A 14,152-nucleotide genomic window follows, 5' to 3' on the forward strand; every position below is an offset into this window, starting at 1 on the left:
GCTTCAGCAACATGCCCAACGTTTTTCTTTCCCCACTTTTATTTACAACTCATCTCTGCTGTCCCTGCTATTCATCCACATATTCACATCGTTTCAGCTTCCTTTGAAATTGTTAGACCACTCCTCACTACCTTCCTGGACCAGGTAATCCCTCAGCTATTAGAGGGGTCTTCATAACTCACATTTTATGATCAACCGTGACTGCCACAGTAATGTCCATTCATTTCAGGCTATTCCACACAGAATTGCTTCCTTGAGAAGGAATTCATACAAAAGAGACACAGACCAGTAAATGAGTATCATGAAATTATCCTACAGTTTTTCTTTCCTTTTTACTCTACTATATTTTTCAGCAGCTGCTTAAAAATCGGTATTCAGTAATATAAACGCCTGATAATATTTAGCTCCTTGAGACACGGATATTTTACTTACTGGAAAAGTGCCACTGTAGGTCTAAAATACTTTAAAAATATTCACCAGTCTTTGCAGCACTTCCAGGAAAACACATACAATTCCTTTAGCCTCTCCTCCCTTTATGCAATTGTTTTCTCCTTTTCAGTCAGACAGATGGTAGGAAAGTTTTGCACTTGAAATTCATTAATTGTCTTTCCCGTGGGCATGCGATGATGTGCTCGTTGCATCATTTCTCCCGTCTGCATATTTTAAAAAAAGTTGGCTTACAAATTACATCTTGGGAAAGGTGAGAGCAGGAACTGGTATTTCCACTTTTGCTCCTGGTTACATGCTGTGGAAGTAATGTGTTTGAAACACAGATGTTAACACTGTCACTGTATAAACACATTTGTCCAAGCTACCGTGGATCCAGAATTATTGTACTGAGGCTATCGTAAGTAGCACCTGAAAAAGAAACAGATACATATTGTTAGGGAAGGGGATTCCTTATAACTTAAGGGGGCACTTAAAGGCAAACTCTCAATTAGTGCTGTCATGTTACATTAAAAGGAAGCACTAAATTAACTTATGTCTTCAAGTATTTTATTTTATAAGGTATTTTATTTAAAATTATACATTTAAATTATAGATTTATAAATTTTATACACTTTTCTTTACAGCCAAATAAGCTTTAATTTTTCATGAGACAGAAAACGGGCCAAACACTGTACTGAAATCAAGTATAATTCTTGCTCTGTGAAAGAGACGAGATAACCTAAACTCTCAATATAGGGAACAAGCGGTTACTGTGGGATTCTGTATGAGCACATTGACAGATAAAGAGCAGCAAGCCAACCTGGATAGTACAGATTCTATATCACACAGAAATGACAGTGATAAGTGAGAGAACACAGGTGGCTATAAAAAGACCTTGCAGTAACTGCATAAAGCATATTTTGGCAGTATTAATGAATACAGGAGGGAGATGGGTCAAGAGCCTCTTTGCCAAAATAAATTTTATCATACTCCAGTGTTGGACAGCAAGGAAAGGAGCTCCATGATCTCAGAAATATTTTTTTTTTTTTTTTAGCTTAATAATTTGTTTCATCCCAGATGAGGCATCTGTTTCTTCCCTCTCATATGTGGAAAGATAAACAGATGATCCAAAATGCAAGTGCTTTTTCACCAGCATTTTCTTCGAGTTATTTCAAATCTGCACAGTCAGAGGAGTTGTTCAGGATACCTCCCCTGTGATTCATTGCTAATCCACAGACACTTGGCAGGGTCATGAAATATTCCAATAGCCCAGAAACCTGAACGCTGCAGTAGCAGGGGAAAAAATAAGGGGGGCGGGGGGGGAGGAGTAGAAACAAAGTTTCCTCCATCTTTAGGGATAAGATATATATGCAAACTACTTTGAAAATTTACAGATTGTTATAGCAGAAGAGTCAGCACATAAAGAAATTTTTTAAAATTGCTGAAATGCTGTGAAGATTTAGGGCTATAAACACCTAGGATGCATAAAGCCCTACTTCGAATACTCAGTAAAAGTCCTACTTAGAATACTTAGTACACATTTCACATTGGGCTAGAAAATGCTACTTCTTGTAACTCAGGTTTTGAAATACAACAGAAGTATCTCAAATATGGTAGTTTGTTGGTTGGGGTTTTTTTGGGGTGGTTTTCTTTTCCCTTCTTCTTAATTTTATTTTTAATTACAGCAAAGGCATTTTCAGAGCCTGGGGTAAGGGCTGAGGCAGAAGCAGAGACCTGGGATTACAGCATTACCACAAAGATGGAAAATAAAATACATAGGATGAATCATTAAATAAAAACATTCTTCTCTGTTGTTAGAAATCAATATAAAGGTATTTAGCCAGTAAAACTAAAATAAGTCTAGTGCATATGGTGAGCTTATGGAGGAGGAAAATGCTCGTGGGGGTCATACCCCACTGCATGAGTGTGGCGGTCCTGCCAAAGCCATGCATTCGGCAGGAGACAGGCGTGCTCCTTCGCTTCCTTCCTCCCACACCCCCAGTGCAGCATTTGCTTCCCTACAGGCTCACAAAAGGCACCGCGCCCTCTCCGGCCCCTGGCCTGACCCACGGCTCCGCTGCGCATGGCGGCTCCGCTGTGTATGGGCGCCTCGGAGGGAGAGGGACCACACATCTGGAGGGCTTCAGGGATGAGGGTTCCTGTCCAAGGATGGTGCACAAAGGAAAAGCAGCACGTACTCAGTCCAGCTGGATCCAAATGTGATGAAACTCCATGTCTGAAAGTCAGGTTGTTTCCTCATTGAAAAAAAAAATATCGCAATGGTAATGATTAAATTAATTCATTTCCAGCTTTGGTTCACTGTGATACCATTGCAGAATAACAGCCTCCTAACCCAGAACACCTGCATAGTCCTTGCTTTTGCCATTTCCCTAGACAAAAAAAAATAGAGCCCATTTCTTTGTCAAACACTTGTTAATGTATTATTTTGTCACAGAAATGAGAAGTTGTAGAGAGAAAGCATTTTTCACTATGCATGCATAACATTTCATTTGCATTAGAATGATTTTACCCTATTCATCTTATTAAAGACAGATTTTTTTTTCTTTGCTCATTATATATACCCATTTAAATCTCTACGTCTAAATATGAAGAAATAAATGAAAGCTGAAGTTGTGTATGTCATTTTACAATGGAGCTGATAAATTGTATGCTTGTGTGATTTGTTTGAGCTGGCTGTGTCTTCTGAACCATGATGCTAATTTCACATCTCGGTTATCGCAAGAATGCTAAATTAAGAGGAATTTTTTCATAATATTTTATCCCTAAAATATGCATTTATATGTATGGTAAAAATAATAAATCTAACAATTTGAAAAAAGGGATAGTTTCAAGTCAGCATCACCCACACAACTTGCATTTAACTCTTATTTAGCTTAGGAAGCACTTCAAGCAGAGACCTTAACGAAAGTATTCCTAACATTCAGCCTTATCCAACAGTTGGTTTAGTTTTGCCAAGTAATACATGACTTGGCTTTAATTCCTGAAATAATAAGAAACGAAGTCTACTAAAAAAACACACCTGAAATGAAGCATTTTTCCATCATTTGTGTATTTTAGATATTTCTATCAAGTTAGCTTGCTATGTTCTCCTCTAGGAATTTTCTAGCAACAAGATATAACAGCAAAAATCACTAAGAGGCTAGGAAGCAGGCTAAAAATCCAGTATGCTTCCTTTTGAGAAAGATATATACAGTGCTGCTATAATACCAGTAAAGATTTGTTATGGCATGTTACTGTAAGCACATTCTTCATCTTATGCAAATACGTTTGTCAGTACATATGCACAATGTAATATGATTTATTACAAAATCCTAACAGCATCATAACTCTGATATCTTGTGACAGTTGTTTGAATGACTGCAGAAAAAACCCTAGAAATTTGCTTAATGTTTCAGGCTCTATCTAAAATGCCGAGGGATAAGCAACAGCATATGAAAGATATTCTGGACTATGTGTGACCAGGGCCTGTGATACTGTACAACAAATATAGAAATAATTGGGGCTCCCAAATCTCACCTGTGCACAGGCTGTAGCTGATGAACAAAACACGACACAACTATTACATATAGTCCAAATAAATATATGGTAAAATGCTACTACACCCCTGTTTTTTTACGAAACTCCTGAATGAAAACTAGCCATTAAGGCCAACTGAAAAAAAAACAAATGTTAAACAGAATTCATGAGATTGTTAAGTCAACAAAAACCTGAAAAAAAAATACAGATAAAACATGTTTCAGAAGTAAAACATACGAAGTTCTTTGGTTTATTTGCCTGTCATTTCAATATTGCATTTATTTCAACCAAAATAACACAGAAAATACTTGGCAAGTAACCCCCTATTAAAAAGATTCTATCTAGAAGAGATGAAGTAACTTGTTACTGCATGACAGTTAATTCAAGCAATTACTGTGTGTACTGACACATGCACACAAACACGTAAAATGCACAAATATAGGACAGAGTTTAGGAAAAGTTTTCAAAATTAAGACTTCTGACTTGCAAAATATGTGATTTCCAGTTATAATTTATGAAAAAAACCCCTTGACCTTTTTCGTAATAGTAGGGTAAGATTACCTACCCTCAGTAAGAAGGCGTAACTTCTTAAATGAAGGCGTTTTTCACTAGATATGTACATACAAGCTTTATCAGAACTTAATGAATGCAACTCCATTAAGCATCTCAAACAATACTTTAAAAATGGATCAGGAAAAAAACCCCTAAATTTATACCAACATTTACAGGCTCTTAAAGTAGAGAAGACAGACTCTTTACCTGCTCCAAATGTAGATGCATCAAAATTCTTAAGATCACAGCTTCTAAAACAGGAGTAGAAGTACCAGTAAAGAACATCACTGTAAATTCTTCTGTTTCCACTAACAGAATATTTCTATGCGGCATCGTTATCTTCTAATGGGTCACACAGCTCAGCAAGGCACACTGGAAGTATCTAGTGCTAAATAGGTACTTACCTATCAGAAAAATCATTGATCAAGATGTACATCCTGAAATTACAGCCATTCATAAATATGTCATAGTTGACTATTGTCACAAACCAATTCAAGAATCTCCTAGAATTCACAGAAAAAACAAGAAAATATGAGATTTAGTTGAAATTGATAGCGAAGGATTAGTTTTAACAGGCTTTACAGACACTGCATAATCCCTTTGAAATCTAGAAAATGCACAAAATAACATAATCAGGTATTCCACAGGTTATTATCTAAAGTAATTGCAAGACTGTAACATCAAATACTGTGAAGGCCATGCGTGGCAAACAGACCTGTGCAGTGATTCTTCCATGGCTTAAATCCAGACATGCAACAAATAAATACAGGTACAATTAGTAACGGGATACTACTTATTCAGTTACATCACTTACTGCAGTATGATGATGGTTCCTTGCCAGCGAGCACACAGAAGCAAGGAATACTCTTAAATCCCGATCCGAAGGGTGTAGGTTGCGCTTGGGAAACGACGGAGTGTATCCTTGGGAAGGACAAACCTAGAACACTTGAGTGACGGGGAGACAGTCATCTGACCACCAGCTCCTAAGGCAGTGTGACAGCCAAAAGTTTAATGGGATCAGTTGAACATGCTGGACAGCTCGGGGTTAAGAAGATTCAGAATACAGTTAATGTTTTTCAGTGTTAGCATGTTTGGGTAAATAGTACACTAAAAAACCTCTTCAGTGTTACCTCTCATTGCAGATCTAGGTGTTGTATTTATTGCTCTTCATTGTACTTTGGACCTAAATATATTTACAGCACCATGAGAGAAATCAAAACCTGTTGATGAGGGATCACAGTCTCCACAGGACTGACCACAATTTCCACCAGCTTATCTTTAGTTTAAGGTGAGGACTGAAATCTTGGCCCCTTTGAAGTAAGTAGCAGAGATCCCACACACTAAGCAGGGCCAGGACACCATTGGAAGGAATTTCCTTCATTTCAGGTCTGGAGAGTTGAAGTTCTTTGATTACACAAAATGAGAAACAAAGAGTTTTAAATGATTTATTTGATTTCTCCACATGATCACAGTTATAGTTTTACATCGATAGGGTCTGTTACTACTTACAAACAGAATGCATATTAAAATGAAAGCACTCCTTTCTTCCCCATGTTACAAAAGGGGTCTCAAGCCTCCCCAGAACAGAAGCTTCTTGTAAGCATAATGGTTTTTTGAAGTCTTTTAACAGTCTGCATTCAGGACCTAATTCTAACAGTTTAATACAACTCAAAGCTGATTTAAGTTCCTAGCAGGAGATAGGCAACCTCAAAGTGACTGCAGACTTATAGTAATGCTAATTTACACACTATGTACAATTTAGAGAACTATCTATTCCCCCTACTGGTCCCATTTTCATCACCCCCTTTTCTCTTTTCCAAATTTAGTCTTGTTATTGGTTCCACTTTTCTTTTAAATATATACACAATAATCCATTTTGCAGGCAAGAAGTGCGATGGTATTTTACAACGGAACAGCAAAATGCATGCTTAACTGCAGAAAACACACAGCTTCATATGGAACAGCAAGTCAACATCTAGAGATTCATTGTTTAAATATCTGCTGACTGTCTTTCAGCTCATTTTATCAAGAAACAAGAGGCTTCTGCTGCATGCAGTACATGATGGGAAAATCATTCTACACTGTATGTTAGACTTGGTTTTTTTAGCAATACAAGACGCACATTATATTAGGATGAACTTTGTTTTTTGTTTTTACATTGTTTTACATTTCATTCTTAACTTAAAAAAATAAAACCCCCAAAATATATTTCATTGTTGTCCCAGAAAAGATTTTTGTTGCCACACCTTCATTCATTACGTTGCCCTTTCATTTTTTCAAACCAGCATTACTACTTCGCCACATCATTAATGGGAAAAGAGAAACATGGTCACTCTGTGTAGCTCTGTACCAGTTTTTAATTGGCAATGACATTTGAGAAAAAAACCCTCTCAATTTTACTCCTGCAAGCAGAAAAAAATAATTTCCTTAACCACACGCAATGGTGAAGTGCTATCATTTTCCTACTCTAGGCATGATCCACACTGCTCCAAGCAATCGTTAGTCAAGGACGGAGTCAGAGAGGTTATACTACAACCCTAAACAAGCAGCAAAGTTCTTAAGACTTATGCTGACACCGGGACACATTTGTTTGTTTAAAGTACATACAAACACAGTCTAAAAAAATAAAAATAAAAATAATCAAGTCCACTGTTTCTCCTCATTGACTTGAAATAATAGTTTACAAATGCTGTGCTCTTCTATGACCAGTTTTGGTTTTTAAACTAGCCTCAAAATGATCTGTAATTTTACACGTGAGACTTAATGCACCTAGAGGGTTAGCACAAACTCTTTCCCCATGTGTACATGAAATCATGTGTAAATGGCTTTTTGCACGCACATTTGTGACATCTCCTGAGTATCCGATTACACATGGAAAAATCAGTGGTCAAGCATTAAAATGTGGCTTACTGTGTAAGTTTTGAATATTTATATGTAACTCTAATTTAAATGAATGAAAGGGGTTTTTAAACATAGAGCAAATGAAGATCTGGGAGATTTGACATCTTCATTGTTAATTAACACTGCTAGAGTCAGATTCTCCTCTCCACTGCTACTGCATATTCTGCATTTATTCCATACACAGGCAATTCTACTTACATTACAACTCTGCATCTGAAACAAGCACAGACTCTGTCACTCGGTGAAGAGGAGCATTCTTACCTCTGTTTAATTAAGAGATGCAGTTTCTGAAAGATGTTTGTACCCCAATGTTTCTTTATCTTTTCTGGAACAACCTATAAATTACAGTTAGACTCTACTATTGGTACAGATGTATGAAGAAAAGTCTACATATTGAAATATGTTATCACTTTACTTCAACTAATATCAACAGTAACACTGATATATTTTGCAAATATACAATATGTAGAGTGTAGCCTCACACTAATAACATTAGATGACATGCAGACAGTTCTACTTTCCCTTATAAGAACAGTATATATTTTTTTAAACTGCAAGGAACAGAGCCTCAGGGGACCCGTATGAGCCCTCTTAAGGTGAGCTGCAGAATTTAGAATAGTATGAGTGATACTTAGGAAAAAAAAAAAGAAGTAATTACTTGTTTTCTTTTCTTTTCATGAAGATAATTTAGAGGAGAAGAAGCAGAAGGGGAAAACATATTGCACGTGTCAAACAAACATGGACAGCTTTAAACAAAAGGCTAAACTCTAGATTGCTGTATTTGCTCTCTGTGGAGGTTAACAAAGTGCTCAGTTTGCAGTTTTGCTGGTATTGTGATATCAATGGTATGAAAGGGAAAAAATACTCGTCCTCTCCCCCCCCCCCCCCCCCCCCCAATATCAGAGATGCTATGAGCAAGCCAATATGAAAAGTCACTCCCTTGTTCTCATGTCCTCCTTATTTCTGACAATTTTATTACTGTCACATAGAAAATCGACCAGTGGCTGTTACTATTATTATTACTTTTACCCATCTCATACTGGAACTTTTTGCTCATCCTCTTCAAGGTTTGCTTTTAGGCTGGTACAGTTTTGCAGTTGTGATTCCTTTGTCTCTACTGTTTAGGTGTAAAGTCCTTGCAGTGGCTCAAAATGCTGAAACTACAAAGTACGCGCCATGTATAACTTTGTACAGGATTTTGGGATAAAAACTGTATATAAATTTGCAAATGGTTTGATTACAACACATAAGCAACAACAGCACAGCCTATTTTTATGTGATGTCTTGCAACTAACTGGACTATGGAAGTGAGGGTTTGAGCATAAACTCAGCCTGCTGAGTGCTGGGTACTTTCAAACTAACAAATGTGATGAGTAGAAATGGTGAAGCCACTTTGTTGCTAGCACATGGCTACATGGAATTACGTATCTTTTTAATCTCTATATAAAAACCCTATACTAAATTCTTAAACAAACCTTCAAGTTTTAGAGCACTTCCACCTGGAAACGCTCTGACTAGAATTCAGCTTCATTAGGGGTAAAAATGAGAAATTATGGTAAACAGGAAACAAAGTAGCTGAGAAATGGAAGTTTGCCATTTTCATGTTCGAGATGAATGTTTTTGCAGTGTGTACATGCACCTGTCGTAACCCTTCATGCGTGTTCATTAAATTGTATGCATACAAAAGAAACGTGGATCATGTAAATTCACAGTTATCACAGCCTTTAAAGTGTCCAAGAATTTGTGTGACCAATGCTTGAAGATGACCACCGGTAACTGGTCATCCTACATTGCTATGGTGTAATTACTGCATCTTAACAAGTTTGCTTACCTGAAATAGCAGAGCAGTTATAATACTGATTACATATGATATTATTGTGTTAATAAAATAAGGATTTATACAAAGCAGTATTTGACTACAACATTTAAATGCTATGTTACTTGGCACATTTAGTAATGATTGCTTAGAAATCTTAGCAAGTCCGGAGGACTTTTAATGAAAACACTGAAATGTCTGAAAATTGTTTCTAACGTGTAATGTTGGTCTACTCTTTCATATGCTATTCATCTATTATACTGTCCTATCAAGTAAGTGGAATTCCTTGTAAAGTCTATATTGCTAGTTTTGTGGACTGAAAAAAATTCTTCCCAAGCACAAATGTTAACTATACAGTATATATATATTTGTATGTATATATTTATATTATATAAAGTTTACTTACGTACTTTCATCAACCATATCAGGTCTACATTTTTTTTTTGCCCATTGATAATAAAAGAGCAAGAATGCAACACTTGGTTCTGTATCACTTTTTTCCTTTTTTCCATAGACTTAAGTTTTTATTATGCATGTAAAATTGTCAAGGGATTTGGTGTAAAAGGTAGCTTTACTCATATTCAGCAAGCAGCATGTTTTCAAGGCAGTTTGAAAATAAGAACTAACCAGATGGTAAACGTGTATCAAGTAGCTAAGTAAAACAAGTATCGGTTGCGCTAACTTGAATTATTTTATTTAGTAACAGCAAGCCTTTAAGCTCACACAACTCAAACTGTGTAGGTAAAAACTGGCAATATTATTTGTTGCTTCCTGTAAGTGCCTTTGTAACCTTGTTTAAAACTATAGTTATGAGGAGGGTCAGTATGTTCTAGACTATTGTGCTGATGCCACTGTGTTTGGGCTTAGTGCTGGCTGAAGTGGAGGGAGGCAGAGGCGGTCCGTGGTGGTGCTGAGCGTGTTGGGGATGCGCAGAGTGCCCTGGATGCGGAGGGGGCAGCGGCGGATGAGGAGAGTGGGTGTGCTGTGCATGGGGGTGCTGCAGGTAAGGAGTATGCTGGGAGTGCGCCGCATGCTGCGCATGGGGCACATGTTGGTGATACTGGTGGGTGTGCTGGATATGCTGGGGAGGGTGATAGTGGTGGTGGTGGTGGTATGGGGGTGGGTTCTGCTGCATGTGGCAGTACTGCGAATGGTGGGAGTGCACTTGTGCCTGCGCCTGCCCCTCAGCTGGCCCTGCGTGATGCATGGCAGAAGGATGCTGTGAGTGTTGCTGATGTGGGATTACTGGAGGGTGCGGAGGTTGCTGTGATGAGCCAGATGGTGGATGGCCTTGGGAAGGTGGCTTTCCCCTTTTACTACCAAATAAGGAACCTAGGAGTGAGGAGGAGTTAGGCATAGTCTGGTGAGGGCGAGATGGACACTCTCGGGTTGATGTAGCTCTTCGGCGCATGTGAGGACTGCTAATGATGGACCCCTAAAAAGAAATTAATAGAAATAAAAATTAAAAAAAATCTTAAAATGTTTAAAAGAAAAACTTCACACTGACCCACAAACTCCTCCTTCAGTGTTCACATGGGTGGACTATGTTAAAGAGTTCTAGGAAAAATTTTTATTTCCACCTTCTCTGTGTTGCCCATGAGGCATTCATGCCCTTCTTGGGGTATTTGAAGCATTAAATGTTTTTCTCTCAGTACTTTAATATTGAAAGTTATGACTTTAAATAAGAAAATGTTACAGAAGAGTAACATGACATAAGACCTAGGAGTGTGTTTTAAAAGGAAAAATACATTTTAAAATACTGTAAAAAATACCATACTTGCTTTTTTACAACAAAAAATAAACTACATTAAATTCAACCTAAATAGTTAAAACACACAGCAGCAAATATTACAGTTACGATTCAGATTTCAAAACAGTATTTTAGACTCCTTTTTTTTCTTTTTTAATAGTAGTTTTCCACTACTATATGCCACAGTGCTGCTTCTCAAGCCTACCTCTGAATTATGTGTTAAATGGAGCCATACCATTTTTGCCACTAAGATTTCTATGTGATTGTGTTCTTCTGACCTGTGGTCCAACATTCTCTATTATTTAGCCTTGAATGGTGTATTTAGTTTCTGGAAGTTTTGGGTTTGTATTTTTTAAAGAGTTATGGGACACAACAGTACTTAGGCAAAGTGTGCTAGATTTAAACTGCAATCTACCTAAAGCAAACACAAAAAAAAAAAAGAAAAAAGAAAAAAAAGAAAAAAGAAAAATCTGCAAGCTGAATTCAGAGACATGAACAGTATATATAAATGGTTTGAAGATGAATGAAATCTCATGAAATCCACATTGAATTCACCTGTCTTAGTAATTTTTTCCTCCCATGCCCTATCTGTGCAATTCCATGGTGTCATGACTGCATACATTTAGCAATTTAACTTGAAAAGAAGCAATGGGAATGGTTGAGCATGAAAGTCAATAGTTGTAGCTAAATATCAAACAGCAAGAACAGTGGACTTTGTAACAAAGAGCAAGTGGGCTTTTAAGCTGGGACCAGACTGAAATGGTGGCAAAAGGACACATCATATTCATTTAACCATGCTTGCAGGAACAAAGGGAACAAGGTTAGCTCAAACCAAAAATGGCACTGGTCTAAAACAAGCTGTCAGTGCTTTTGAAGCCAGAAGAATACAGAGTGAGTAGCCTAGGCATGCATATTTTTTTTTTTTTTTTTTTGTGGCAGGCAGGTTATATGTTAGAAGAAAAAAGAGCAAAAAAATATGTATATAAAAGAAAGGTTTGAAATGCACATCATCACATCCAGCTAGACATCAGTAACTTCCTACTTACTTCCATATTGCTGTCTAGCGATCCTGCACTGCTGCGTCGCCCACGCTTGCCTGCCCAGGACATGCAACACCATAGATTAGAGACTGAGACAAGACCCAGGTGAAAAACAGCTGCTTTCCCTGAATCACTAGAGGAGTCTCTAAATGCAACTAGAGGGGCTGCAGGGGGGTTAACATTGCACTGGACTGGTACAGCAGCTACTAAGGCAGAAATTTAGATTTTTAAGGCCATTAGTTATATTAAGTTTCTGTACCTGATGAATTTTTAAGAGGTATTGTTGTTGTGAATCAACTATCATTAGTGGTGTGTGTTTTTTTAAATTTGTACAGCTCTTAAAATACATGTATTTTAGCAACTATATTTAGTAGTATGGTTACGATGTTGGCCAGCAAGTATTTTAAATAGTTTGATTTTCTGGAATCTAATTATCTATGAAGTTTCTTTCTTCAAAGACTGGTAGCATTGATACATACTTGTGGGGTAGTATTAATTTAAATATTTAATATTGGCATAGTCTGAATTTCACTGTGGGGGACTGGTAAGGGGCATCAGTTTCGTCACTTCATTTTCAGTTTTGAACCTGAGTGGATTTCATATAATCTTCTTTCATGAGGTTTAAAAAAAAACAAAACTAAACTTAATTTTTGACCAATAAATCTGGAATCTGTCTTGATATTATGGCTAGATTTTGTTTGTTTAGCTGTGCAGTGCTTTATCTTTAAGCATGATGGATATGTTCTCCAGTGTTCTCAAATTCCCAAAGATATTTGCCTAAACCGCCAGACTTTGCCTAAAGAGCCAGAACACCTCAGTGGCTATATATAGGAGACAGGATCCCAGATTTTCTCTCTAATTTCACAGAAGAGAAAATAGCATATGGCTGCAGTGGAAATAGGTATTTTTTAAAAGATCGCTTGTTAAGCATTGCTTTGCGATGTTTCAAAATACTTTACAGGCCGGGTGTGTGAACAGAGCTAACCTTTAAAGAGCAGTCAGGTTCACAAAGCTTCTCTAAAATTGCATGCTTTTAGAAACCTAAGTTTTCTCAGTGCTTTCTCCTTGCTTTCCTGCAAGGCCAACTATCAGTCTCCACCCTGCACTGGTACATTGCTGCCTTCAGAATCCTCTACTCTGACAGGCGGTTTTGGGGAGGAATGTCAAGATTTCAGCATCACTGAACCTATAAGCCACACACCCTCATCTTTAGAAGCCCCAAAGCCACATCAGAGCTACACTGACAAACTTTGGGACCGCTTTGTAAACGGGGCACAACAGTGATTACTGGGAGGTTGACCCTTACATCTTGACATACCCTGTCACAGACCCATTTAGACCACCCATAAGTCTTATAAGATCAGTGTGACCTGAAAATACCACCTATTAGATCCAGAAGCATAATGTTGACCTGGCTGGTCATGGGATGCTGCCCTGTAACACAAGTTCTCTTCAGAGAAGCTACAATTCTCTTTAGACTGCTGTAACATTTCCCACTCTCTTCTCATCACTGAGAGTTGCTCCCTGGTACAACCCCCTCTACACTAACATTAAATTGAGGGGAAGGCATGTATGGTCAAGGTGTTTTGTTTGACTTACTAAAGTTGTTAGAATTTTGAACGACTCCCCTGGATAGGCTCTTTGTCAAAAGCCTGGTGCTTCATCTCTTGCTGCAGTTTTAGCCTCATCAAAACTGTAATTGTACTGTCTTACGAACCCCCCCAAGGAAAACTGGTTGTGATAATCTCTTATATTTACTTTTAGTCAGGGTTTGATTTTTTTCTGCTCTGCTATGGGATTAGTACTGATTAACACCCAAATCACTCTTGCTTGCTGATACAAAAACACAGAGACATCATCTCGTAACTTAGCAGTCAATATTGCAAATAAGATTGACAGCTGCCACAAGCCATTAAATGTGGCCAAAAATGAAGGAAAACAGGAAAATCTAATGCCTTTTGCATATGGCGGGTGTCTAATAAAATAACCATGAACACAGTATATACACAGTATATACAGACAGAAAGAGACAGATGGATTTTTGCTTAGAATAACTTCAGGGCAAAGTAGTACTAGCAAAGCCGAGAACAAACAGAAAAATCCTACTGAAAATGCCTATAATTTCCC

The 14,152-nt window shown here is 37.6% G+C and overlaps 1 protein-coding gene across 8 annotated transcripts in view; it reads right to left on the minus strand.

Moving 5' to 3' along the window:
* Positions 1-293: 293 nt before the first annotated feature.
* IQSEC1 (IQ motif and Sec7 domain ArfGEF 1) overlaps positions 294-14,152 on the minus strand; it is a 354,372-nt gene continuing 340,513 nt past the window's right edge. For 7 of the 8 annotated variants that reach the window (XM_037384103.1, XM_037384102.1, XM_037384100.1 and 4 more), the window contains 2 exons: positions 12,032-12,081; positions 294-10,670 (listed from right to left, as the gene is read on the minus strand). In XM_037384103.1, the coding sequence (XP_037240000.1) occupies positions 10,065-10,670; positions 12,032-12,081 (656 nt within the window). In that variant the 3' untranslated portion in view covers positions 294-10,064. The remainder of the gene's footprint in view (positions 10,671-12,031; positions 12,082-14,152) is intronic. The other variant, XM_037384109.1, reaches the window with a different exon arrangement.

The sequence above is a fragment of the Falco rusticolus genome, chromosome 4 (assembly GCF_015220075.1).
Source record: "Falco rusticolus isolate bFalRus1 chromosome 4, bFalRus1.pri, whole genome shotgun sequence".
NCBI lineage: Eukaryota > Metazoa > Chordata > Aves > Falconiformes > Falconidae > Falco > Falco rusticolus.